General features: G+C 51.5%; 11 protein-coding genes across 11 annotated transcripts; 7 read left to right on the forward strand and 4 right to left on the reverse strand.

Moving 5' to 3' along the window:
• Positions 1–1,568: 1,568 nt before the first annotated feature.
• Positions 1,569–2,741, forward strand: BKA58DRAFT_435725 (uncharacterized protein; the record flags this gene model as incomplete). The annotated part of the gene is made up of 5 exons (XM_046173367.1): positions 1,569–1,683; positions 1,748–1,785; positions 1,842–2,175; positions 2,228–2,362; positions 2,419–2,741. The coding sequence occupies 5 exons, from the start codon at positions 1,569–1,571 to the stop codon at positions 2,739–2,741; spliced, it is 945 nt and encodes a 314-aa protein (XP_046028839.1).
• A 1,066-nt stretch (positions 2,742–3,807) lies between these two features.
• Positions 3,808–5,376, reverse strand: BKA58DRAFT_465738 (uncharacterized protein). The gene has a single exon (XM_046174973.1). The coding sequence runs from the start codon at positions 4,975–4,977 to the stop codon at positions 3,907–3,909; it is 1,071 nt and encodes a 356-aa protein (XP_046028840.1). The 5' UTR covers positions 4,978–5,376; the 3' UTR covers positions 3,808–3,906.
• Positions 5,377–6,109: 733 nt separating this feature from the next.
• BKA58DRAFT_331696 (uncharacterized protein) lies at positions 6,110–8,432 on the reverse strand. The gene is made up of 3 exons (XM_046168174.1): positions 8,371–8,432; positions 8,274–8,313; positions 6,110–8,226 (listed from the first exon to the last, which is right to left on the reverse strand). Exons 1-3 carry the CDS (start codon positions 8,387–8,389, stop codon positions 6,204–6,206), a joined length of 2,082 nt encoding a protein of 693 aa, XP_046028841.1. The 5' UTR covers positions 8,390–8,432; the 3' UTR covers positions 6,110–6,203.
• A 153-nt stretch (positions 8,433–8,585) lies between these two features.
• BKA58DRAFT_309150 (uncharacterized protein) lies at positions 8,586–9,590 on the forward strand (the record flags this gene model as incomplete). The annotated part of the gene is made up of 1 exon (XM_046167225.1): positions 8,586–9,590. One exon carries the CDS (start codon positions 8,586–8,588, stop codon positions 9,588–9,590), a length of 1,005 nt encoding a protein of 334 aa, XP_046028842.1.
• An 89-nt stretch (positions 9,591–9,679) lies between these two features.
• BKA58DRAFT_87014 (uncharacterized protein) lies at positions 9,680–10,302 on the forward strand. Its single transcript, XM_046176079.1, has one exon. It carries the CDS (start codon positions 9,769–9,771, stop codon positions 10,234–10,236), a length of 468 nt encoding a protein of 155 aa, XP_046028843.1. The 5' UTR covers positions 9,680–9,768; the 3' UTR covers positions 10,237–10,302.
• Positions 10,303–11,388: 1,086 nt separating this feature from the next.
• Positions 11,389–12,169, forward strand: BKA58DRAFT_376350 (uncharacterized protein). Its single transcript, XM_046169513.1, has one exon. The coding sequence runs from the start codon at positions 11,447–11,449 to the stop codon at positions 12,053–12,055; it is 609 nt and encodes a 202-aa protein (XP_046028844.1). The 5' UTR covers positions 11,389–11,446; the 3' UTR covers positions 12,056–12,169.
• A 24-nt stretch (positions 12,170–12,193) lies between these two features.
• BKA58DRAFT_417613 (uncharacterized protein) lies at positions 12,194–12,800 on the forward strand. The gene is made up of 2 exons (XM_046172643.1): positions 12,194–12,565; positions 12,625–12,800. The coding sequence occupies exons 1-2, from the start codon at positions 12,334–12,336 to the stop codon at positions 12,792–12,794; spliced, it is 402 nt and encodes a 133-aa protein (XP_046028845.1). The 5' UTR covers positions 12,194–12,333; the 3' UTR covers positions 12,795–12,800.
• BKA58DRAFT_376352 (uncharacterized protein) lies at positions 12,801–18,084 on the reverse strand. Its single transcript, XM_046169514.1, has 2 exons — positions 17,750–18,084; positions 12,801–17,703 (listed from the first exon to the last, which is right to left on the reverse strand). The coding sequence occupies exons 1-2, from the start codon at positions 17,982–17,984 to the stop codon at positions 12,836–12,838; spliced, it is 5,103 nt and encodes a 1,700-aa protein (XP_046028846.1). The 5' UTR covers positions 17,985–18,084; the 3' UTR covers positions 12,801–12,835.
• A 162-nt stretch (positions 18,085–18,246) lies between these two features.
• BKA58DRAFT_376353 (Pre-mRNA splicing Prp18-interacting factor-domain-containing protein) lies at positions 18,247–19,882 on the forward strand. Its single transcript, XM_046169515.1, has one exon. The coding sequence runs from the start codon at positions 18,290–18,292 to the stop codon at positions 19,718–19,720; it is 1,431 nt and encodes a 476-aa protein (XP_046028847.1). The 5' UTR covers positions 18,247–18,289; the 3' UTR covers positions 19,721–19,882.
• A 48-nt stretch (positions 19,883–19,930) lies between these two features.
• Positions 19,931–24,147, forward strand: BKA58DRAFT_376354 (ANTH domain-containing protein). The gene is made up of 7 exons (XM_046169516.1): positions 19,931–20,467; positions 20,565–20,629; positions 20,679–20,754; positions 20,817–21,058; positions 21,106–21,348; positions 21,397–23,798; positions 23,855–24,147. The coding sequence occupies exons 1-7, from the start codon at positions 20,427–20,429 to the stop codon at positions 23,939–23,941; spliced, it is 3,156 nt and encodes a 1,051-aa protein (XP_046028848.1). The 5' UTR covers positions 19,931–20,426; the 3' UTR covers positions 23,942–24,147.
• Positions 24,148–24,163: 16 nt separating this feature from the next.
• On the reverse strand, positions 24,164–25,099 carry BKA58DRAFT_87072 (uncharacterized protein). Its single transcript, XM_046176080.1, has 2 exons — positions 24,679–25,099; positions 24,164–24,626 (listed from the first exon to the last, which is right to left on the reverse strand). The coding sequence occupies exons 1-2, from the start codon at positions 24,881–24,883 to the stop codon at positions 24,211–24,213; spliced, it is 621 nt and encodes a 206-aa protein (XP_046028849.1). The 5' UTR covers positions 24,884–25,099; the 3' UTR covers positions 24,164–24,210.
• Between the last annotated feature and the right edge of the window lie 65 nt (positions 25,100–25,164).

Here is a 25,164-nt window from a genome sequence, read left to right on the forward strand (position 1 = left end):
TTATTGTCTGAATTTGGGATTGGTGTTTACCAAGACCCCGGACGGGGCGCCTCGGGGCGCCTTATGTAGCCCCCACAGCCACCACGTGCCTGCTTCGATTAGTCACGGCGGCAGCTAACCTCAACCAACATAAGCAACGACACTTTGATTCAACGTCCGCAGTGTATTCCGGGGTAATCTTCTGCAGGGCGTTTTGTGTGGGGATCTCGCTTCAAACATGCGCCTTGTCATTCGTCGATGAGTTTCGGGCGTAAGCCGTATTGCCGGTCGAGCCTCACGAGGTCATAGTAAAGAATGAATCTCATATAGAGATTGGCGAGAAGATGAAGTCTTGACACATAGCTATGCTGAGTATACACACGAGGGACAAGCATGTACGCCCGGAAGACAAGCATTCATGCGGTGCTTAAGTTGAAGTCATCCATTCAAGGTTGGAGGGTTAAAGTATCTAGGTAACTCTTTGACAGAATTGGTCTCCAACAACTCTGCCCCAGAAACGCTTTATCCGCTTCCATAGCAGTTGTACACAACAGTTCCAGTCACAAGTGGTGTTCCCGTGCAGTACCCTTTGCAGATCTGATCGACTCTGTCCCCTTCCTGTTCGGTCAGGTAGCAGTCTTCTTCACATTCAGCACCTAAAATGTAGGGCGTCAGCTTGTTTAACCTAAAGGACCGAGGCCGGCAGTTGCTATTACATACCACCCTCGTATGGGCCGCCGTTGCTGTCAGCAACATCGCCGTTGACGCAGGAAGGTACATCGTTTTGTCGTTTAATCGAAAGTGCAAGAGAGCTCGTAAGCAGAGTACTGATTAGGGCAAGTGAGAGCTTCATGATGGCTTGTTGCGGTCGAGTGGTTGATCTTGTCTCGAAATAAGAAGTGGAGCTGATAGAGAAAGGTGTTGATGAACATTGAGTTGGTGGGCGAGACGGGTTATAACTGTCCCGCGGACTTGGCAATTCGGCCTCCGTCACAACTTAGTTGCTTTCCATCGGCGCTTCCGGGGAGATGACAAGGCGCATCTGTGTCGCTTTTTCCTAGTTACGTCGTTAGTCCCCGGATTCCTAGCAATCCTTCAGCTACCAGGCAGGCTAGTCGTCTAACCGGTAAGACGACATCATTCAAATTCACAATTCGGGAAGGTCCTGATATTTGCGCTCATCAGTGTCTTAGAAGGATCAGAGACCCAGTAGGTTACGACAAATCAGGGGTCAGCCATATCGTAGGCACCATACCTAGTGTTCGTAAAGGCTGACAAAGTGAACCTGCCGAACCTTCACTTCGCGTGGATAAAGTATTGGCAACAGTTGGGGGCTGAACACATGTTGCCAACGAGGTTCTGATTTGCTATTTGGGTTGAGACACGATGCGATGGCATGCCGAAGTTCCGGAGCATCGTCACCATGGCTCCATAATGCCACGGATAGCAACAAGCACTGTTCAAGCTGAATAGATATAAAAGTCTTTCTTTGAACAAACCAAGTGGCCATCACACAAACCGACCACCTCACTCCCAGTGAAAAGGTTTCGAACAGTTATCAAAGATTTTATCTGTCCGCAAATTTCAACATGTCTGCAGTTCTTCCCGCTATTGGGCTCGTTGCCGATGCACTGACTACGGTTGGATTCTTCGAAGCCAACGTTCCGGGAAACGCACCAGAGGGCGCAACTGTCAGAATTAAGGGTACAGCATTTCGAAAAAACCATTCTCCTCATTATCTTCGCTAATGCAGTCTTTACTCCTGTAGCCGGGTTACCCGACCTTGGGAACGATGGAGACAGTCTAGTGAGTGCTATACCCTAGTATGAACAACATCGATGGCGCTGCTAATAAGAGGTTAGTCTGGCTCGATAAACAAGGTCTATTCTTTCTCCCAGGTAAACGGATATCAGGGCCAAGCCGATGGCTGTGATATCGGTTCTGGGGGAATTTGCGACCGCACCATTGACGCGGGAGTTGGGGGCCAACGAGCCAAATACGTCAGCATCTCGAACAACAATGACGCGACATGTATTGCTTGGGTCACCGTGACGCAGTTTGACGGCACGTTCGGTGGTGCATGGACTGGCGACATTGGATCAGTTTGTGGCCAATCCTGGTACGAGAGCGTCGAGGTAGCGGGACGCCTGGACGACGGCAGTGACTACGTTCCCAGGTGCACTTGGCTTGATGCAGGTAAATTTTGGCCGTGAAACACATGTGATGCATACACTGACTTCGTGTATAGACCATACCAACGATATTGCTGCTGCTTCTCTGAAGTTTGACACCTCCGCGTATGGTGAAAACGTCGACGACACCGCAAGCAGTAACGCAGGATGCACATACACGATTTTTGGCCCAGACAGTGGCCCTATCGCTGGTCAGTCATCCCTTTATGCCTACCGCGCGAGAAAATTCTCTAACGTTTGTGTTCAGATCAACCTGGCGCCAAGCGGAGTGTCTCGGAGCGCCCCCAGTGGATGACTGAGGCACTTGTCGTGTCCAATGTTGCAAGCCACTCGGCGAAGGCACTCTGTGGATCTGCCACGTCTTTGGGACCAGACTTTGTCGACGCACATGGCAACTTCTGTGACATGGGTTCCAAGACTCTAACGCCGCTCTGCTCCTCGCAGGATGTTGATGGGTGCGTGGACGTGGACGAGGACGAGAGCGCTGTCGTGAAGCGCATGAGCGTTGCGAAACGCACTGCCAGCGTCAAGCACAAGTCTTACAAGAAGATCTCCAAGTGGGGATTCTAGACGACAGTTGCCTATACAATCTCGTGAGAGGAGGTTTACACACACTTGCGGAGTATATACTCAGTTTCGCTCGTTACAATTGAAAATTTGAATTTCACATCATATCCAACTGATTTCGCAAATGACGAGGTCGTCTTTCACCGCCCATGAGTTCGTGTTGCATGACTTCCATGTCTTCGCAATCAGACGAATGACGTTTACTGTAGCGCAGAAGAAATGTGGCTGCACCGCATCCCATGCTGTCAGGTCGAAGTTTTCCAGGTTGTGACCTCACCCGCGTGATCGTCTGAGCAACCAAAGCAACGGCGGCTATTCGTCATGAACATGATCTAGCACGCCGAAAGTCTACCATGCGGACGAGTATTCTGGGGAATCTGATGTCGAGACAAAAGAAGAAGATTCCGGGAACTATAAATTTAGAGTTGTCCCCCTTCCGCCTGCCGCTGCTTCCGTGCAGGGACCCGTTGCGCTAGCCTCTCGCAGTGGCCACATGCACCCGTCGCCTCACGAACTCGAGAGGCCTCGGAGAGTCGGTAATGAGGTCTGACAGCTGGCGATGGGATGGAGCATAGCTTGAGTGTCAAACCTTAAAGGTCGGGCCCATTACGCGTACCGTAACCCTATGGACTTCACGAAGAAGTTACCAATATCACTATTTGCGCACCCAGATGCACGTACCCTTGGCTGTCAACTGCCGAAACAATGAAATACGTTATGAACACCATTCCTCTGAAACAACGTACTAACGAATGTCTTTTTGAAAAAAGAAACTATAAGATGAGGCGACGTCGAACCGGGGAGTTGTACGAGAGCGAGTCCTTATTCCCGCGTTCATAGCAGGGCACCCCTACTACATTGGACATCATAACCGCCGACCTCATCCAACTTTCGTCCGTAACACAATCATTGTTACAACTATTATTACTACTACGTCTGTTTTAGACTTAATTAATCTTATTATCTGAGAGTGCAATTGTTTCCTTCATGTTCGTGTATCATCAACCGTTCGGCAACATGTCTCGTACATTCAAGTGCTATCAATAGATCACGGAGCCATAGCTCTACTGTTAATTGAGCTCATCATAAACATGCTAGATGTCTATTCCTACTTTTTCCCAAGCCCCAGAACACACAGTTAAAACCATCACCATGCATTCACTTTCTATCAACTATCAAAAAACTCCGTCTCCTTATCCATCAAGGCATCCACCTCATCTTCCTTCAACCCCACCAGATCCATCTTGAAATGCCAATTATGCCACCCAATCTGGCGCTCATACCTCCCAATATACCCCTTGACAAACTCCCTCCAAGACTCCTTACCCACACCAGCTAATCTCTCGTAGTCTTTTTCCACAACCTCCGTTTTCCCTGGCGGAGAACCCTCCACAAACATCACCCTTTCCACACTCCCAAACGCCTCCCTCATGATCCTAACCACCATAGCAATATCCGCCTTCGGTATACCCTCAATATCAATAATAAGTTCGCGTAAATGCAATTCCTTAGCCAGAGCACGTAACTGGCATCGCCAAAACAGCGGTAACCCAGTCCCGCCATTCGGCTGGGGCGGCTCAAGGAACTCGAAAATGGCATCGGCGGCTAACCAGCGCACGCAATGCAGTAGAGCATTCTTCCCGAAATGGAAGGCTAAGCGTTTAATGTGGGGACGATAAGTCGGGCCGCATTGCCAGAGGAAGTTTGTCGTTCCGCTTAGTCCGAAATGGAAGGTCGTGCTGCGCATGATGAATGGACGCATTGTGTCGTGAATGTTGTGTGAGATGCGTAGCAAGGTTGATAGACTGATGGCTCTTTCGGATGCTCTGGCGCAGTTCCTGCGGGCGTCGTTGGTGAGGTCGTAGTCCCGGGTAAGTCCGGCGGCTGTCATGAGGATCATTTCTTGGAGTTCTGTAGGTAGGCGTTGGAATTGGTGGAAGAGAGGCTGGATGGGTACTGTGTCTCGTTTTGAGGGTGGTGGGCCGAGAGCTTGAGAGCGGACGCGGAAGACGTAGTCGGCTGTGTTGGCGATGCAGTGGTTATGTCGGCCTGGCAAACGGGCGGCGAGGTGTCGGAAGTAGAGTCTGTTGAAGTAGTCGCGTGCTGAGAGCCATCCTGAACCGAAGCGGATGACGAGATTGTAGTAGCTGTTTGATGAGTCGGATATGCCTGAGGACGACGGCCATGCCTCCTCTTTTTTGTCTTCCGCCATCTTCATCTCGCTGCTGAGTAAAGCCATGCTCCTGCTCTTAATGTCTCGTTCCGATTCTCTTGTTCTGCCCTTTACGTTGTCCTTTTGCGGTCCAAAAAGCTTAATAGCAACTGTCTTCCTATAGTCCGTAAAACTCGAATCCGTCAAAATACAAGTTACACTTCTACCCAATTCCAGGTTTTCGTTGTATTCAGGCTCAGAAGGTAGTAGGCTGAGTTTTCCTTGAAAGAAATTACTCGATTCGTGGCTCAAGTGCCATCGTTTCAGATGTTCCAAGAACGATTTGCGCCGCTGCTCTTGAAACGAGAATTTGTTTGATGGGTTGCGTGGAGATTTAGTTATCTGCGAGGTGAGAGGAGGTTTAGGGGTCTTGAAATCGGCCGAGGTTATCAGCGTGGACGGTGCTGGCGGCGTCGTCGGTGTTTTTGGGACACTAGTGTCGCAGGTGATAGATCCGCGAGTCATAGTTTTGGTAAGTGAACCGTGACGAACAACCACCTTACGTCAATTGAGCGGTATGTTGATCTGGTGAGCTGCTGTAGGAGTAGTGAAAGAAACTGTGTCAGATATCCGATGACAGTCCCGGGTTTGGTACAAGCTAGTTTGTCGTGTAACGAACTCCCGTCGGTTCCCGTTTTGCAATGTAACAGGGTTTTGATTAGAACGAAGCGCACGCTCAACCACGTAATTTTACAAAATGTTTACTTTTTCTGGTAAGAGAGTTCGCTGTTAGATACAGGGCGTAGGATTGCGATTACGTCGGTTGAGTTGCCTGCCTTTTGGTTTCTGGAAAGGCAAGAGCGCCGGTATTGGCAACAATGGCTCAGCGACCGGACAAAGGTTTGGTAGAACTGTCAGACGAGAGCAAACCGGCTGGCTGAGGAGTTAAGGCCGTAGCCCATGGACCCTGTGATGCGCACAGGCAAGTTCTAGCACGCCAGTATCATCTAGATGATGCACCTTTGCGTAACCGTGCATGAAAGCGGGCGCGTCTTGGCATATGCAGACTAGTCGCTTGACCGATGTTAGACGACACGCGACTACCCCAGGTGTTCTTACCAAATAACACCCGATCGTATATGAGACATTATGATCAGCTTTGCAGATGCTATTATGCGTCCGCAGGTATATTGAAGGTTGAAGTGGTTACAAAGTTTGAGAATGGAATATATCATATTGAAGGTGGCGATAATGCCGGGTATCTTTCCGAAAGTACACACATAAGAAACTTCATCCAGCTATTCGCTGTGCAATCAGGCTCTTCCCTCTAAAAAGCCTGCGGCTCTTTCCAAGAACCCGTTAAAGCCCTTTACATTGGCCAAAAGCCCACCACTTTGAGAAGTGACGTCATTACCTACTGATTTGAGCAGCATGGGAAGTGGGATATCAGGGCCTTCGTTTTCCCTCCCTTCTTTGCGTGCCTTTTTCCGACCGTTCTTGATTGCAGCCTCAATCTCAAACATGTCATCACTGAGGGTATTTCTGGCATCTACCTCGGCTTTCTCGGCGTTGTATCGCGCTTGGACATCGTCCATTTCGATGGTAATCTCCTGTCTGCTGTCCTGGAGGCTGAGAATTTGCCTGCGTAGCTCAGCATTGTCGCGTTTAAACAACTTGATTTTCTTGAAGTTGGTGCTCAAGAGATCATTGGCGTCCTGTAAGTCGAGCAATTTCTCGTTGAGGCTCTCCTTGAAAGAGAGCGATAGATTGATCTCGCTCCGAAACTCCTTACGACGGATGGAGTCTTGTGATGCTTGTAGCTTTTCTGTCATACGGCTCAAGCGGTGATCGATGGTTTCTTCTAAGATGGTACGCGTAGTGTCTGCGACTGTGATGCCTCGAACAGCAGAGCCCTTGATGCGCATGACAGAGATGGTATGCTTCGGTCCTAAGAACTTCTGACGCTTCCGGGGCGGTTTCTCTGTCGTAGATTCGGCGCGTTGTGTCTGCTTGGGAGATGGTTTTCTCGTTCTGGGTCGTGGAGTGAGTTCTGCCTCTTCGGGCTCCGGTTCTTCGTACACGTCCGACTCTTCATCTGCACTAGAGATTTCCAAAGCGTCCTGATTTCGTGGTGTAGGTTTAGGAGAGTGTATAGATGTTTGTTCAAGCTCAAGGGAGACTTTGTCAAAAACCTCGTCCACTTCTTCCGGTGTTGGCTCCTCGCTGTTTGTAACTTCTGGCTCGCGTACAGCTGGCGCTGCTTGAAGTTCGCTTTCCTGGACTGCAGCTTCTTTTCTGGGTCTGCCACGCTTAGCAGGCTTCGTCGCGGTGGTTGCGGAGATCTCATCCTCCTTGGGTTCCTCCACTACCCGGCGCGGTCTTCCTCGTTTGGCTGGCTGCGGCGGAGTGGCTTGCTCTTCAGATTGTTGCTCTTTCAATTGCTGTGGTGTCGCACCATTCGCTACCGGCGTTTGCTGAATCGGTGTCGGTTGGCCGAGTGAGGAAAGCTCGTCTGCACCCATTTCAACATCTTCTTCAGCGATTCGCTGCGGCCGTGGTTCGCTCCCAACCACTCGCGGTGTAGATCCATTGAGCTGCGGCGATAGCTCATCTTCGCTCTCTTCGTCCACTTCGGCTGCGGCTGGCGTCTCGAGAATAGCGCCGAGCTGTGAAGCGGACGAAGTTCTGGGTTGCCCGTTTGGAAGCACGCTGGGTGTAGCAGGACCAGGATCTGTAGAACGCGATCGCCGTTGTGTCGACCGCTGCGATACAGCTGACGCTTGCTCAACACGCTCGGTGGTAGGCGTCTTCTGGCGGGCACTGACAGGGGTCGCGCGTGCTTGTGACGATACTTGTGGAGGCGTTCGTTTGATGACTGTAGACTTGGCGAAGACTGTCTCGCGTGCAGTACTGGCGCCCTCCTCCAATATGGATAGCTCGTCTGGTACATTGTCTTGTTCTTCGCGTATGGGTAGAATCGTCCCAACGACCCTCCTACTTTGTTCGATGGAGCGCGCGGCATCCTCTCGGTCAGGACTTAGCTCATCCTCTGCCGCGTCGTCTGCGCCTGCTTGCGCATTTGGTGAGCCCCGCTTCCTCTTGCCCAACTGAGGGGTTACCGCCGTGTTCTCTTTTGGTGTAGCTTTCCGCTTTGAAATACTGCTACGCTGAATTGACGCGCTTCTCGGCCGTTGTGCCGAGCCATTCGCGCTCCTGGGTGTCTTCTGGGCTGGTGTTCGTCGCGGTGATTGCTGGGGTGGGAGAGAGGGTTGTTTGGTCGGTTGCGAACTGAGAGCGCCGAAGTTGAAGCCGAAAGACGCCTGCACAGATGAAGGCCTGCCATGGTCAGCGTTTGCATGTCTCAGGAGTTTGGTGTGTCTTACCCGGCACCGCGCACGCGCTGTTGTCGATGTTCGCGGCGATCTAGAGACTTGTGAGCATGAAACTGGGATTACAGAGCATGCAGATGAATGAACCTACCGACGGGCGCCATAACCATGTGTGTCGTAACAATTCCTCGAGTTGATGTCGTCGCCGTCGCGTAATCAAGTCGTTGTTATGCCCGGGCGCATCTGAGGCCATCGCGCTAAGACATGATCGAGCGCTCAGACCACCGACCCATGTTCACTGTCCCCGCAACTTGGGAACTTTCACCTGCTCACCTCGCGAATTCGAATCTGTACGCCGACGCAACCATGGGCTGGCTCTGGGGAAGCGGGAATAGCTCAGGCGGGCAAGACCAACTAGATCCATCTCTCCGCGACTTCCTCAAAAAAGAAGCGCCCACTGGCCCGAAACCTTCATTACCGGCCGCTCCCAAAGAGAAGCCCGCCGAATCGCCAACACCCACACAAGCGCAAGCGCAAACACAGACCGATCCCCAAAAGCCGTTCGTGCCACCGCAATCGCAATTCCAGGATGGCCGATATGCCGACCTCTGGAAAACCTACACCCCACAAGACGTCGTCAACAACCGCGGGAAGTCGGAACAAGACAAGTTACGAGACCTCGTAGACGCCTACAACGATCGCAAAGCCTCAATCGGACGAGTCGCCATGGAGAACTGTGCTCTGGAATACATGAACCAATTCGAATGCTTCCAAAATCCCAAATCATGGTGGTCGGCAGGAACCATGTGTATTGGCGAGTCGCGCAAGTTCAACCGCTGTTACGACATACAGTCAAAGTTCCTGAAGGCGTTGGGATACATGACCATGGACGAGCGGTCGCCAGAAGAAGACGAGCGGATACAAATGCACGCAGATAAACTCTACCAGCGCATGATACAGCAGGAAGAGGAAATGGAGAAGGCCAAGGCAGAGGGACGGCCAGTGCCCAAATTCGAAAGCATATTGTCCAAACGGAATGTTGCAGAAGCCATGAGCGGCATATCAACATCAGGAAAATCAGCTGTGCCGATAGCTGATATTGGCAAATCGAGTAGCAGTCCTGATGATACCGACGTTTGGACACAGATCAAGCCAGAAGTACGGGAAGAATACCAAAAGAAGCTTGAGAGTCTGTCACCGGAAGAGCGCGAGATCGAGAGGATGGCTATAGTTGGTGAGATCAGGGCGCAGACTGGTGTAGCGAAGCAGTTGGAACAGACATTCGTCGAAGAGCGGGTAGCTCGTATGAAGAGGAAGGAAGCTGGTCAAGCGACAATTGGCGACACAATCAAGACGTTGTGGGGATGGTGACCACTGCTAAGAGGTGTAAGTAGATTCTGTTTCGATGACGTGTACGATCAATCTATGATGCAAGATAACAACAGCCGACATTGTTCCTCCATACTCACAGTGCGTAGCTATCGCAAATTCCAGGGCTTACGCCTTGACGATGCTACTATCTCCATGAAAGTCAGCTTGCAATTGCACAATGTCTCGCTCACAATGCCGCGACACAGCTATAGATTCGCTAGTTCATACTTCCCACCACCGGGGCATCAGAGCCACCAACCGGAAGCTGCACTCCCATTCACTCCAGGAATCCCGGAACCCTTCTTCCGACACCTCCGCAACGATGCAGCCTTATTCTGACCACAAAGACACTTCCGAAATGCCATTCAGCATATCAGATACGGCTCTCATCTTCACCCTCATCTTCCTTTACATCTTCATTTCCTGCCTAGCATTCGAACTATCGCGTCTGTCGAGGGAAAAAAGAACCGACTATGAGATGGCAGTGGTCGATGATCAACCGCTCCGTGTTGGAGCTGATAGGTGGCTGATCGTCCCTGCGCAAGGCGAGCCTGTGCCGGAATATTCCGCAGTTGATTCAAGCCCGCCTCCGCCGTATATAAAAGATGTTGACTTGAGTGTTTTTGTGGTAGAGGTGGACGAATAGGACGACGAGGCTGTTGATGATTGACGACTGGCGTACAGAACTAGGGATGGCTACAATTCGTGACGCAATCTACGAAAACAATTTTTATGGTAGAGGTATACAATGCCTTAGAAAGTACTTACTCATCAAGTTTTAGCAACGTGTATGCAGCAACATGGACTCGAGTTCCGGCAATCCTGGGTGGCCCTCATTAGTTTGGTACGAGCAGAAGTAAGTACCATGTCTGCCATATCTTATCCATAGTTCGCCAACTTCGAATATTTACTTAAGAAGTCCAATTCCTGCGTGTATCTCTTACAAGTCTTTCCTCAAGTACCAAGAGATAATTTCCTGACGCTCCATATCACCACCTACAAGTATGGAAGGTTACCTCACGTTTGAGCCGGCACCTGCACTATCCACAACATCAAGTACAAATTCGGGCAATGAAAGTAAAGTATATCCATTGCGTGATTCAATTTCATCTTCCAGCGAAGCGCACAAATTATCGAAGAAGCCGAATTGACAATTTCATTAGCTACACCATCAACAGACCTTCCGACGCCATCAGTATCCCCACCAAGACCATTGACGATAATGGAAGAATACGAACAGCTGAGTCTGCACCCAAGAATAGCAACTCTTCTCAGTAAAATCAACGTATTGAGGGGTTCTTTAGGCTTATCCAAGACGAGTCTAGACGAAATCTTGCGGCTGCGGAACCCCCGCCCTGTCAACGATCCAGTTGAGGACGTTGGACCAGTTGAAGAGAATGAACCAGCTAGACGCGATAAGCCAGCTGGGCACGATGGGCCCAAGAACGAATTGGCTGCACTGCGTGCGACCGAGAATCTGCGACCGAGCGAACGGGCAGCCCTTCGACGCGGAAGAGCCCAACGACAGCGAAACCGCGAGATGTTGGTGGAAGAGGTCTACAAGCGTCCATCGTAGTCAAGGAAGACCCATACGCTTACCCAGACAAACCTCCTGGATCGTGTTTGCCTGAACAATGTCCTTCATATATTTCATCATCTGATGTAGAACCAAACGAAGGCTTGTTCAAAGACAGTTCACAAACAATGATTACGACAGCTGGAACACGCTGCCCTCATCTCAGACTTCCTCCAGCTGCAAAGACTTCTCTTAGTCTTTCCGGCGCATAGTAGCGCCTCCGGAAAACCATTATCAATATCCCTTTCACCCTCATCACATCAGAAAACAGACAACATCGATGGTACAACGAAGCAAATCCAAGATGCCCCTTTCCGCTTGTAAGCCAACTACTCCCCCACCAGAGCTAATCCGCTTCGGCCACTCCAATTTTGAATTCAACTCCTGCAAATCCTTCGGCACCGCAACACCCTTCCCCTTGAATTGTGCTTCTACCTTGGTAATCCCCTTACCTTCTCCAACTAACGACAAATTCTACTGCGTCCTATCGCCCATCACCACCCCTGATTCGATCAAAAACTGTTGTGCAATCTGTCACCTCCACCAAACCAGACACATACATTCTTCTGCGTCGTCAAAGAGATTTGTTCCGGTAGTTTCGATACCGGTACTCGTGTTGCAGGGTTCCGTTGTTTTCCATGAGGCTTGTTTGTTTGCGTATTTGCTTTCTGATAACGAGGTAGCTGGTCTGACTGGGGAGTTTTACGAGGAACTGAGGGAGTTGAGGAAGTGGGTCATTGCGCAGAAGTGGGATTGGGCTGTTTTAGGGGAGGTATTGGATAGAGTACTGACGAAGGCAGGGAAGAGGATGGTGGAAGCGGAGGAAGCGGTTGAGGCAGAAAGATATGGAGAGATGGTGGAGTTGGGGAACGGCTGTTACGTGGTATAGATCCTTTACTAAACCCTCTCATATGTTCCAACTAGAAGAAACGCCTTCTCACCATTCTGATTAGACCTTCCAGCTGTAGCAGACATGTCGCTGCATAAGCACGCTGTATCTCTTTCCTAATACCGTTAGCGCGAATGGCTTGTGCTTACTCACCTCGGGCTCCTTTCCACCACTACAGTACAGAATAAACGCATCAGCTTCTATATTTTGGCTCGATGCCCCTCTTCTTATCATAAACATCCCTCAGATCCATACTTCTTCTAAACTCCCCCGCAGCGATGCCAACACCTCAATCCCGGGCCATTGGCTTGACTCTCCTCAACCTCACCGACATCTTCGGTCAGAAAGACAGGTCTACGCGTATGAAAGCCATCGCCGATCTTTGGGTACCAAGTTCAGACGTCCTTTTCATCGATGCACTGGGTGTGTTCAAGTCGCATGAGGCAATCAGTGAGATGGTGGAGAAGATACAGGGTGTGAGTGGAGAGGGCGATGAATTTGTTGCTTTAGGTAAGCTCTTGATGCGTAAAGACACATTAAATGACGACATGAACTCATCAAACTTGTAGGCGAAGTCGATTGTCTCAAACACGACGACAAAGACGACATCTGGGTGACGAAAGTGAAATGGGGCATCATAGCAGCCAGCAGTGGAGAAACGGGTTTAACGGGTGAGGATGTCGTGACCATAGTAGGCGGAAAGATTAAAGCATGTTACACGTTCCTCGATCCAAAGTAATTCACGTTAATCTCGTTATATCCAAAGTAGCAATAAACCGTTCACCAAGCCAATCCCTCACTCTCATCATTCCCTCTATTATCTTCCCTGTCCAAGACCGTCTCATCATCCACCTTCTCCATGAGCTCAATAACAGGCCCAACACTGTCTTTCAGCGCAGTCAATCTCGAGTGTTCCTTGATGCGCGTATAGAAGACCGGACAGTCCCTACTGTCGCATTTGATCTCTTCGCCCCAGGCGAGATTCGAGCAGCGCCGGCATACCTGATCGACTTCTGCGACGCGTGTTTCGCTGTCCCAGATGCGGTATTTGAGCGAGAGGAGTGAATGTGCTGGGCGCTTAAGACACTTTGCGCAGAGTGGGAGGATGGCGTAGGGATTGTTCTCGCTGCCTGGGAGGTGTGCGGGTGGAGAGGAAGGTAGTTTTGAACGGCAGACCATGCAGCTTGAAGATTTCATGTAGCTTTCGAGGGTTTTCTTGAGGGATGCGTTGCCACCAGAGAAGAGGGCGTTGCTTTTGTCGTGTTTGATGGTCATGGGAATCGTAATATTGCGGATGCGCTGGATTTTGGGCATCTCATCGAACCATTGTCTTACGTTGGCGCCAACGAGATTGAATATGCGCTCGAGTGGTGGTATGAGGTTCTTGCTGATGTAGTATTCGGCATCGAGCTCGAGATGGTCGTTTTGAAGCAAGGCCTCCGGGCTGACGCAGCGATCAATGAGGCGCGCTCCAGGTGCCCCGGTGATAACTACGTATGGCACGCGCTCGCCATACTGAGGCTCGGCACGTGGGTCGGCGAGCATACGCTTTGTAGCAATGAGAGCACCGGGTGGCGGAGGACCCCTATCAGAGTATGTGCCTAACTTGACTTCTTTGGCGAAAAGGAAGTCTTGAATGCTGACGCGACCTTCCATAATCTTCGCGCATTGCTCCTGGAAGTACCGTTTGACTTGGCTGAGGTCTGAGGTGCGGAAAAGAAGTTTGAGGGCTTTCTCTTCGATCTTTTGCTCCGCAGGTGTACCGTCGCGACGGACTGTTTCGATACCCTTCGCGTCAAAGTCCGGCACCTTCTGATTGCGGTGCTCATACTTGAAGCCAACGTACCGTTTCTTGGCAAGTAACACACAAGGATGGTACACTTTCTCGAACTTGAGCTTGATGGGTCGTGGGTTCGCAGCGGTGATAGCAGCGGTTATCTCCTCGCCGATGGTGAAGGCTTGGTCCTTGGTGTGTCCTTTGAGATGGATGAACAGTGAATCAGTGTCTCCGTAGACAACCTCAGCGCCCCACTTCTCTGTAGCATGTATCATTGCAATCGCCTTCTCCAGGGTCTCGCGACCAGTCTGGACGATGCTGTCCGCTATTTCAGAGCATGGCATACGACCGGAGAATGATGCAGATGCGTAGCCATAGGTGACGTTCGCCAACAGCTTTAATGCCAGCTGCCTATTGTTCAATAGCTGCTGCAACGTTCTGTCGTCTTTATCCTGCTTCATCCCACTCTTCACCATTACACGAGTCTCCAAAATCTCACCAAGCATCTTCGCTAGCAGTGACTTCCGCATTTCTGGCTTGACATACATCATGCCGTTAGGTGCGATGTTGATGTGGTCTTTAACCAACTCCAACAACTGCGGTTCGCGCTTGAAGTCCATGAAACCCATTTTGTTCTGACCTCGCCAACTGACGATACGTCCGAGACATGTGGAATAGCAATAGTTGTAGGCAATCATGACACTCGGGTACAACGATTGAAAGTCCAGAACGAGAACCGGGCTTGAATAGAATGCACTCTGCGGCTCCATGACCAGCGGTAGACACTCGAGCGCATTCTGCTGGCCGACCTGCTTCCGACTCGGTGATACAAGAATGAAATTCTCCGGCTTTGCGATGCGGAACATGGTAGATTCAACCTTGAACTGAGAGCCTCGCGAAATGACTGCAAAGAAGTCTACTCCAAGCAGGCGAGCTTGCTCACTAGTACGAGGCACAATCTCGTTTGCTTCCAAGATGTCGAGATTGAGTTGTACGCGTGTGAGAAAATGATGAATCACTTTTGTCAGATCCCTTGGCTTTCCATTCGTATACCAAGTTGTGAGATCGGAGTGTTGGTAATGCGGTATGCGTTTGTGCAATAAGTGGAAGACCACGTTTTCCATGGTATATTGTAGCAGGTTCAGCTCCCCGCGCATGGCTCTCCAGATGTTGATCATATGGCGGCCAGTGATACGGATAGTAGAGGTATGCGTAAAGCCCCAGCGGTCGGCTTCCTTCCCGAATCTGCCATGAGACTGCGACTTCATCCTGCTGATCTCGTCGCAAAGATTGTACTCGTACTTCATCCTCGCGCGTTCAATGAGGTAACCCCAAGAACTATTGTGTACTTCGTATCCCGTGAGTATATCCGGGTCGAACTGGCGGACGATATCCACAACGCGATTGATGAGATCTAGCTCGTCTTCCTCGTACTCAACTTCAATCGGAACTTGCTTAGCAATGCGCATAGCGATACCATCTTCTTCGGAAAAGCACAGTATACCGGCACGCGGTCGATCAGTAGTCGCATTCTCTTCGCCTTGTACGCTCCAGAAAATGCACTGGATCTCATCCTCAGCCGGGTCTGGTACGAGTGAGCCTCTTGAGTTGACGTGTACTTCTAAGCTCATGATGCTCATGTACTGAGACTCGTGCTTAACACTAGTTGTCTTTTGCTTCTGTGAGTACTTGAAGCCATGAGGGTTCTTCTGCGTTGGACCTTCTATCTGTGAAATGTGACTGATCGGGTTGAATTTGCGCACCGGCATATTTGCCGCCTCGTTTTTTGCCTTGGTTTTAGACTTCGCGACTTTACGTTGCTTGACGTGACGACTAGTCCAGCTCTTCACTTCTTTGAAAGTAGGTGGAGGTCTTGAGAGTTCCCAATGGCGCAAACCACAGTGACGTGATCGTTCTTGATCCATTGCGGCTTGTTTATTCTTGTCTACCACAACTGTGGGATACTCTCCAATATTGGCAAGAGAATTACCAGTGGGGTCGAAAGGAGGAAGATACGGTAATGTGGTGCTTTGTAGTTTGAACTCGCGACCTGCATACTCTCTTGGCCGATCTGGAACATCCTTCTCCTCACTGTAGTAGGCGTCCTGATAGATTACCGGTGGAAGTCCCGCATGCATCATGGTGCCTTTGACGACCTCAGCCGGTGGAGGCAACGAGCCGTAGTAAACAGTACGATGTTTGTGCTTGAATGATGTATCCAGTTGTCGCACTAGAGATATTACTTTGGAGCGAGCTTCCGGGGTTCTGCTGTTCCGCGCTATTGGCGAAGTCTTTTGATGCGTCCACGGGGTCACAGGGGGACGTTGCAAAGCTTTGGTCGTAAAATGCTTTGGCCCAGGTGTCTTGGGACCTTCTTGAGAGTTCGAATACCCCGATTGACTCAAGCGAAGGAGCGTCTCCGGTGCATTCGGGTTCTTTACTACAGGGAACGAGAAAGTAGTCGGCCCCCTTAAGCCTTGAGCTTTGATACTCGTTTGTGACGATTGACCGGGATGAGGCGGGTCCTCGTTTTTGTTCAGGGCGTTGCGAAATGAGACACGTCTACTGGTGTTTTCCGTTGCTGCTAAGATTCGTTGACGCTTGTTGTATTCCTCATCTGTGGGTTCGAGAGAGCGCTTCCGCTGGCTGATCGGGCTGCTGGACTCTGGTTTTTGGCCATCATCATCAGGGTCAACTAAATCAATACCTTCGTCAATAAGTGCATCTTCTGCTTCCATATCACTGGAGCCCTTGAGTAACGATACTGTTAGGGGATCCAGGGATTGCTGTTCCTCGGTGTCAGAATGATTGTCGGCGTCTGCTGGATCGTCGTCTTCACAGTCCCCAATAAGACCGTCACTGTGATGCTGCCTGGGTTCTGGCTCGTCAGACGCAAGCTGAGCGTCAATGTCAACGAGCGCACCACCTTGCTCTAACGGACCGGCATCTTGCTCAATGTCGTCATCTGGAAGCTGCTGTGTAAACAAGACCTCGGGATAGAGATCCTCGATACTATCTATAGCAGTCTTGATACGCTCCTGGCCAGCGATGGGTTTCACGAAACCGTCAAACCTAGCCTCGCCCTCTCCCCGTCTTTCCTCGATGATCAGCTGTTCGATGAGTTCTCGGTATTCCTCTTCGTGAATCCATCCACCGGCCTTAGTGTTCCGCATATCAGCCGACATGGACACAAGCACTTCAGCAGGAAAAGGACTGCTCGAGGGATCAGTGAGGCCCATGCGACGTTTGCGCCGGCGCGTCTCATCTCTCCAGAGACCAGCCATGGACGGCACGAATTTGTCGTCTGGATTGCGTGGCATTTGACTCGATCGCTCCAGAAAGTCGTGATGTATGGGTCGATATTGTAGTTCGTGCCGATTGAGGATGTCCTGGACGCATATATCGACTTCGAGGGTGCAGTGACTTTGGCGTGGGTACTGATCCTCATCGCCTATGAGTTCATCGGGGATAGACGCATCGTGCCACTTGTGGACAGTGGTATCTACCTCTTCGCTGTCCGGAACGGGTCCCCGGAACTGTACTCTTGCGCAGTTAATCCAGTCGCACCCGTACAGGTTGTAGTCGCACATCCACTGTAGGAGGTACTGCAGGTGACTCTCGTATGGCTGGAACACCCTGTTCAAGATTGCTCCTTGATGCAAGAGGTCCGTAAACCGAGTCATATGCATAGGGTTGAGCATGTAGACTTTCAAGAAAATCTTGTATCCAACACTGTATCCAAAGAAGGGAACACCCTTGACGAGAGATATGTGGCCAACGTAGATCGACTTTCCATCGTATGCATTTTTGCGGTAGGCGGCGGCGAGTGCGTGGTCAATCGAGGCGCGGAGGTCTAGAATGTACGCGTTGACTAAGAGGCGTCAGCTTGATACCAATCGCACGACTGTCACACGCACCAACATCCTTCTCCAGGCTACCATTGTACTCGAGATATAGGTAAGGCAGCGCTCCATGAATATGAGCGCACACCTTCTGCCCCGTCTCGGTCGCACCGAACGCTCGGATTACCGGTACTTGCGGTGCGCCCAGTCGGCCTGCAGGACCGGCATTGCGCCGAAGAAGAGGGTCGATGTCTGTTGGAGCCGCCTGGTAGTTGTCGATGCAGTTCAGGCGAAAGCGGAAAGTATCCATGGCGACACAGCCGGTGTCCAGGAAGTGTGTGCGGAATTGGAGGTTCGCATCGTGTTCAGGAGATCATTCAAGTCGGAGACCGCGCATCGCACGCTACAAGGGTAGCGGTGGCGGAATGGAGGGAAAGAGACGCGAGGCACAACAAGCGCGACCGGACTCGCGTAGTCCCGTGACATGCCGGATCGACGCTGCAGCCAGCCTTACGCCACTAGTCGGCGGTCCACTTTGGCCGCCAATCTAAAGCTTCTACCAACACTGACCACCTTCACCACTCAACGCGACCGAGGCATCCTACCACGCCCAACATGCCGCCCTCGCAACCCAAGAAGCCCGACGTCTCCGCCGCGGCGAAAGAGCGCAACGAATACATTCCCTCGTTCATCTCGAAGAAGCCCTTCTACGCCGTTGACGAGACTGGCGAGGACAATACCGATTACCTCGAGCATCAGCGTCTGCAGAAGCAGGAGCAAGACTCAAAATGGTACGATCGAGGCAAGAAGGTCGGCCCGGCTGCGACCAAGTTCCGCAAAGGCGCATGCGAGAACTGCGGCGCCATGACACACAAGAAAAAGGACTGCTTGAGCCGGCCGCGTAAGGCAGGCGCAAAGTTCACGGGCAAGAATATCGAGGCGGACGAGGTCATTCAGGACGTACAATTAGGCTTCGACGCGAAACGCGATCGATGGAACGGCTACGATGCATCGCATTTTGAGGAAGTCATCGAGGAGTACAACGCCATGGAGGAGATCCGGAAAAAGGCAAAAGAAGCCGAGAAGGGTGACAAGTCCGATGACGAGGATGAGGGCGACAAGTACGATGCCGAGACGGACATGGGAAGGAAACAGGCCACATCCACACGGAACCTGCGATTACGAGAAGACACGGCAAAGTATCTGCTCAACCTGGATCTCGACTCGGCCAAATACGACCCCAAGACGCGCTCCATGGTCGACAGCGGCGCGACAGCCGATAACGCAGCTCAACTGGTAGCAGAAGAGGGATTCATGAAGGCGTCTGGAGATGCCGCCGAGTTTGAGAAGGCGCAGCGATATGCTTGGGAGACACAGGAGCGTGGGGACAAAAACAAGCTACATTTGCAGGCCAACCCTACGTCTGGCGAGGTCATGCGGAAAAAGCAGCTCAAAGAGGCTGAGGAGATGGCAGCAGCCAGGAAAAAGGCCTTGGCGGAGAAGTACGGCACACAAGAAAAGTTCACCGACGACACACTTCGAAAGACAGCCGTTACAGAGAATGAACGATATGTCGAGTACGACGAGCGAGGTGGCATAAAGGGTGCACCAAAGATTAAGGCAAAATCAAAGTACCCAGAGGATGTGCTTCTCAACAATCACACATCAGTCTGGGGCAGCTGGTGGTCCAACTTCCAATGGGGCTTTGCATGCTGTCACTCGACAGTCAAGAACTCGTACTGCACGGGCGAGGCAGGCAAGGAGGCTTTTGAGCTGGCAGATCGGATGCGCACCGGTGCTGACCTGGACGAAGTACCCAAGGAGATGGCATGGAAGGAAGAGGCTGTCCTCGAGGAACACGTACCCAATGCACCCGACCGTGCCGAAAAAGCAAAGAATGATGCTGCCAGTCGGAAACGAGCTCTCGATGAGATGACGGGAGGCGTAAACGAGGAGGAAATGGAAGAGTATCGCCGCAAGAGGACAATGGCCGCGGACCCTATGGCTGCATATCTCAGCAAGGGAGGGAAAAGTGAAGCGGTTTGAGGTGTCCAGCCTTTCTTGACGGCGTCATAGGGCATCAATATTGTATTCGTAGCATTGCATGGCGTTCATCATACCCTGGAGTCGCATCTAAGATAGCATGTAAAATGACATAGTAGTTCCTGATGATCGCTGCGTTGGCCATGCGTGATCGGTACAGTTCACAGAGCAAGGGTCCATCCAGCGAAGTCATGCAGCCCTGTTAGTGAAGACGCATCTTGTCGCCCTCCATCACAAATGCCAACTCAGACCCGAGTCGGTTGCGCATGCAGCCGCGTATGCGTTGTTAGTCCATGGCGAAGGCAGCAGTTTAGGCCAGGATGCACAGCCCAAGTGGAGGAGTTCGCGGCACCCGATGCAGCAACAATGCGCTTCTAGCTGCATGGCTCGGAAGATTCTAGCTTGAATAAAGAGGATTTGCCTGCAAGCAAATCTAGAATTCAGTATTAGATACAAGGGTTAGACCTGGTCGGGGGTGAAGGCGATGACGAAGCGCCAAGCAGCACGAACCACCTCCCGGGGTCGAGTAGTAGGAGCTCCTATGATGGTTGACTGACCCAACAGCGCAACCAGATAACTCAACCCCACACCTCCTCATTCCCGCGCATTGCTTTTGCGCGCCTTCTTCGACACCGACAATCAGCCTTTCCCTCCTACAACTACCTGCAACTACGATCAGCAAGCTCGGAAAGAGCTCACGGCGACCAAGATGGCGCTCTACGGAAGCTCGCGCAACGTGGATATGGGCAAGTACGTATCTCACCACCATTATGTCAGCACCTTCTGTCGGCACGCCGAGAGATTTCGACAGGAAAAATGTGGCATGGGCTAAAGTAAATGAAAACAGGCAGGAGTCGGAGCTTGCCATCAACATTCGCAAAGCCACGAGCATCGAAGAGGTCTCCCCCAAGCGTACGTATCGAAATTCCTCAGCACGCGCATGGAACTCACAATAGCGCAGGGAAACACGTGCGAGCATGCATCGTCTACACATGGGATCACAAGAGTTCCGCGTCTTTCTGGCAGGGCATGAAAGTGTAAGTTAGCCGGAGCGCACCCATGCTGCCCAATCCGCCCAAATTCTAATATCATACTCCAGGCAGCCAATCCTTGCCGACGAAGTACAGACATTCAAAGCGCTCATTACCGTCCACAAGGTCCTCCAGGAAGGCCATCCTATCGTTCTCAAGGAGGCGCAATCGAACACCAGCTGGCTTGAGAGCTTATCACGGGGCTCCACAGGCGGAGAAGGCATGCGAGGATATGCGCCGCTCATTTCAGAGTACATCTACTATCTTATGGCCAAACTTGCTTTCCACCGACAACATCCGGAGTTCAATGGTACGATAAGCGACAGTAGGGCATACACAATTGGCTGATTGGAATAGGAACCTTTGAGTACGAGGAGTACATCAGCTTGAAGTCGATCAACGACCCCAACGAGGGATACGAGACCATCTCGGACCTTATGACCCTACAAGACCAGATCGATGCTTTCCAGAAGCTCATCTTCTCCCATTTCCGGAGCGGTGCGAACAACGAATGTAGGATAGCGGCGTTGGTACCACTGGTTCAGGAGTCCTACGGTATCTACAAGTTCATTACCAGCATGTTGCGCGCAATGCACACCAGTAAGGACTAGAGGCTCGGTTCATTTACGATCCAGCTAACCATTGTAGCACTCGGTGACGACGAAGCGCTCTCTCCTCTACGCGGCAGATACGATGCCCAGCACTACCGTCTCGTCAAGTTCTACTACGAATGCTCGAATCTTCGATACTTGACCAACCTCATTACAGTACCAAAGCTGCCACAGGAACCACCGAACCTGCTCTCTGAAGACGAGAATGCGCCCGCGCTACCCGCACGACCCCGCAACGAGAAGCCAGAACCCGCTCGCGCTCCATCAGTTGACCCAGAGCCAATCAACGAGTTTTGGAAAGACAACCAGCGGAGGCAGCAAGAGGAATACGAGGCTGAACAGCAGAGGCTCCAGCGGCAATGGGAGGAGGCTCAACAGCAGCAACAGCAGCAAGCGATGCAGGCACAGCGTGACTTCGAGGAACAACAGAGGCTTCAGGCAGAGCAAGCTCGGTTGGCGCAAGAACAACTCATGCGCGAACAGTATCAACAACAGACACAGGGTCGCCTTGCTGAGCTTGAACGAGAGAACCTGAACGCGCGCGCTCAGTACGAACGCGACCAGTTGATGCTGCAACAATACGACCAGAGGATGAAGGCGTTGGAGGGGGAGATCAACCAGATGAACCAGAATTTCCAGCAACAGATGGGCTCGCGAGACGATCAGATAAGAGCACTTCAGGAGCAGCTCAACACATGGAGATCAAAGTACGAGTCGTTGGCCAAGCTCTACTCGCAACTGCGTCATGAGCATCTCCAGCTGCTGCAAAAGTTCAAGGCGGTTCAGCTCAAGGCAAACTCCGCCCAGGAAGCCATTGATGGGCGAGACAAGCTGCAACGAGAGCTGAAAACCAAGAACTTGGAACTGGCAGACATGATCCGCGAGCGCGACCGAGCGCTCATGGAGAAGGATCGTCATACCGGTGGTCATCGCGAAGAGACTGAGAAGTTGAAGAGGGAACTTCGCGCTGCCCTGGACAGAGCAGACAATCTCGAGCGTGGCAAGGGCTCAGAACTTTCGGCAATGCTCTCAAGACATAACCGAGAAATCGCAGACCTTGAGGAAGCGCTGCGGAACAAGACCCGCGCGCTAGACGAGTTCCAGATGAAGTATCGTGAAGGTGACTCTGACTTGGAACGTCAATTGCGTGACAAGGAGGAGGAGCTGGAGATCTTCCGTGCTGGTATGGATCAGACGCTACTCGAGCTGAACGAGTTGAAGCTCAACGCTGGTACCAACGATGATGTCCTGGACGGTCATTTGGACACAATTATTCAAGACAGCCTCCAGAAGATCAACGACCTTATCGACTCCGTCCTCCAAAGCGGTGTACAGCGTGTTGATGATGCGCTGTATGAGCTCGACTCTCCTATGCAGGCTGGAAACCAAAATGCCACCGGCGCGTACGTGCTTTCGCAAATCGAGAAGGCGTCAACATGCACCATGGAATTCTCGACAGCTTTCAACAACTTTATTGCTGACGGGCCGAACGCCAAACACGCTGAGGTTATCAATGCCGTCAGTAACTTTGGCGGCGCTATCGTCGATGTGTTAGTGAACACCAAGGGGTTGACGCGGTTCGCTTCTGATGAGAACAAGGCTGACCAGCTCATCAACGGCGCGAGAGCTTCTGCAACCTCCACCATCAGATTCTTCCGCAACGTCCAGTCAGTGCGCATGTACGACATGGACGCGGAGCAGAAGATCAACGTTGTCATCAACAACAGCACAGAAGTCGTGCGCAACCTGCAGAGCTTGTCTAAGCTTGCGGATGCTTTCGCGCCCAAGAGCAAGATCACCAACGCTTCTGGCGATCTTGGTGACTTGGTTGATAACGAGTTGACCAAGGCGGCCAACGCCATCGACGCGGCTACCGAACGTCTATCCAAGCTGATGAAGAAGCCCAGGGATCAGTACTCCACCTACGAGCTCAAGATCCACGACTCCATCCTCGAAGCCGCCATCGCTGTCACAAACGCTATTGCGCAGCTCATCAAGGCCGCAACCGCCTCACAGCAAGAAATTGTCCGCGAAGGCCGAGGCAGCATGTCCAAGACCCAGTTCTACAAGAAGCACAACCGCTGGACCGAAGGTCTCATCAGTGCCGCCAAGGCCGTCGCCACATCGACAAACATGCTCATCGAGACCGCCGACGGCGTCATCTCGGGTCGCAATTCACCCGAGCAGCTCATCGTCGCTTCTAACGACGTTGCTGCCTCTACCGCTCAGCTGGTGGCTGCCAGTCGTGTAAAGGCTAGCTTCATGAGCAAGACACAAGACAGGCTCGAGAGCGCATCCAAGACTGTGACTGCTGCTTGCAGGTCGCTCGTCAGGCAAGTGCAGGAGATTATCGCCCAGAAGAACAGGGACGAGGGCGAGGTTGTCGACTACAGCAAGCTGGGCGACCACGAGTTCAAGGTCCGCCAGATGGAGCAGCAGGTATGTATTCATCAGACACTGTTTGGGGAAGAATGCAAGCTAACGGATAATTTTAGGTCGAGATTCTGCAACTCGAGAACTCGCTTGCTCAGGCTAGGACAAGGTTGGGTGAGATGCGCAAGCTTTCTTACCTTGAAGAGTAGATGTCTGCACGTTGGCGCTTGTTCGTTCGTGTGGATAGCTGCTGGTTTATCGTCGATAGTTACCATTCATTATTATTGTCTCATGGTAGACACCGTTTGTAAACAAAGCTTGTTCTTCTTCCTCTATAGTTTTGAATGGAAGGGAAAACAACGACGCCTTTGGCATTGGTTGTGAGTAACGTCATCTTTTGTGAGAACACTTCCCATATATCGTACATGAACCCTGCTCATACCATCTCAACTCTTCTTTTTAGCCTCGTCATGGGCAATCATTCCATCCGAGATCTCCTCAGCTGCAGATCCAACGGGAAAGCCTCTTCCTCCTGCTTCTTATACAAGTCCATTGCCTCCTCGACCGTGAACATGATACCCCTGTCGATCTTGGCTTGAGCCTTGGACTTTTTCAGCTCAAGTTGCCTGGCACGTATCTTCTCAAGACATGCTTTCATCTCGTCGGCAGCTAACGCCCGCTTCTTCTCTTGAGCTTGTCGCTCCAGCTTGCCGACTTCGATGCGTATCATCTTTGCCGAAAACTCCTCCGTCGAGACATCGTCGTCCTTTTGCTTACCTACCTCATCTGGTTGGAAGGCGCGTTGGTCGTCTATATTCTCGAACGCGGGCCATGTAGGTGGTTTGTGCTCGTCGAACGTCTTCATGTAGGTTGGTAGGTATTCCAAGAGATGAACTACATCACACTGTTAACATCATGTAGTCTGCACGACACGTTGAGAACTCACCTGCACACTCCTCGTAGGCCTTGACTGCAGCAAGATGCTCAGTGTCCTTGGCCTCGCGCCACTGCAGCGACACGTCTACGCCCATCAAGTCTTTGATGCAGGGACAGTAGATGGTCGGACGGTTCTGGCGAGGATCTTGATAGACAAAGTGTCCACAAACCAGGCAGAAACGCACAGCTCGGTTTGAGTAGAGTCGGTATTTCATTCCCCGAAAGAGGTCGTTGTATCCATGCCCTACACCGCATTTTGGGTCGCAGTCTCTACATATGCCAAGAGTCTCGTCCTTGGATTTGGGGTCGTTGGGTTGGACAGGGTAGACTTGATAGCACAACCGACAGCCGCGATAGCCCTGGCCTTCGGTGTAAGGGTGGATTGTGTATGGAGTGCATATGGCATAAGCGCGCCTTGTTACGAATGCTATTTTGTCCTAAAGCTTGGGGCCATGGGAGAATCCTACGTCGACCAGTGCGCGGAAATGGCGATGAG

Source organism: Alternaria rosae (assembly GCF_020736505.1).
Source record: "Alternaria rosae strain MPI-PUGE-AT-0040 chromosome Unknown BKA58scaffold_2, whole genome shotgun sequence".
Lineage (NCBI taxonomy): Eukaryota > Fungi > Ascomycota > Dothideomycetes > Pleosporales > Pleosporaceae > Alternaria > Alternaria rosae.

Bases quoted from the DNA above. Each gene is read 5' to 3' on its own strand.
- BKA58DRAFT_465738 (XM_046174973.1), bottom strand. From the start codon at position 4,977: ATGGCTTTACTCAGCAGCGAGATGAAGATGGCGGAAGACAAAAAAGAG.
- BKA58DRAFT_331696 (XM_046168174.1), bottom strand. The intron at 8,227-8,273 runs GTAAGACACACC...TGACCATGGCAG, and splicing joins CAGCGCGTGCGCGGTGCCGG to GCCTTCATCTGTGCAGGCGT.
- BKA58DRAFT_87014 (XM_046176079.1), top strand. From the start codon at position 9,769: ATGTCTCGCTCACAATGCCGCGACACAGCTATAGATTCGCTAGTTCAT.
- BKA58DRAFT_376350 (XM_046169513.1), top strand. From the start codon at position 11,447: ATGGTACAACGAAGCAAATCCAAGATGCCCCTTTCCGCTTGTAAGCCA.
- BKA58DRAFT_417613 (XM_046172643.1), top strand. From the start codon at position 12,334: ATGCCAACACCTCAATCCCGGGCCATTGGCTTGACTCTCCTCAACCTC. The intron at 12,566-12,624 runs GTAAGCTCTTGA...TCAAACTTGTAG, and splicing joins CGATGAATTTGTTGCTTTAG to GCGAAGTCGATTGTCTCAAA.
- BKA58DRAFT_376352 (XM_046169514.1), bottom strand. From the start codon at position 17,984: ATGGATACTTTCCGCTTTCGCCTGAACTGCATCGACAACTACCAGGCG. The intron at 17,704-17,749 runs GTGCGTGTGACA...GACGCCTCTTAG, and splicing joins TAGCCTGGAGAAGGATGTTG to TCAACGCGTACATTCTAGAC.
- BKA58DRAFT_376353 (XM_046169515.1), top strand. From the start codon at position 18,290: ATGCCGCCCTCGCAACCCAAGAAGCCCGACGTCTCCGCCGCGGCGAAA.
- BKA58DRAFT_376354 (XM_046169516.1), top strand. From the start codon at position 20,427: ATGGCGCTCTACGGAAGCTCGCGCAACGTGGATATGGGCAA. The intron at 21,059-21,105 runs GTACGATAAGCG...TGATTGGAATAG, and splicing joins ACAACATCCGGAGTTCAATG to GAACCTTTGAGTACGAGGAG. The intron at 21,349-21,396 runs GTAAGGACTAGA...TAACCATTGTAG, and splicing joins GTTGCGCGCAATGCACACCA to CACTCGGTGACGACGAAGCG.
- BKA58DRAFT_87072 (XM_046176080.1), bottom strand. From the start codon at position 24,883: ATGAAATACCGACTCTACTCAAACCGAGCTGTGCGTTTCTGCCTGGTT. The intron at 24,627-24,678 runs GTGAGTTCTCAA...AGTGTGATGTAG, and splicing joins GGCCTACGAGGAGTGTGCAG to TTCATCTCTTGGAATACCTA.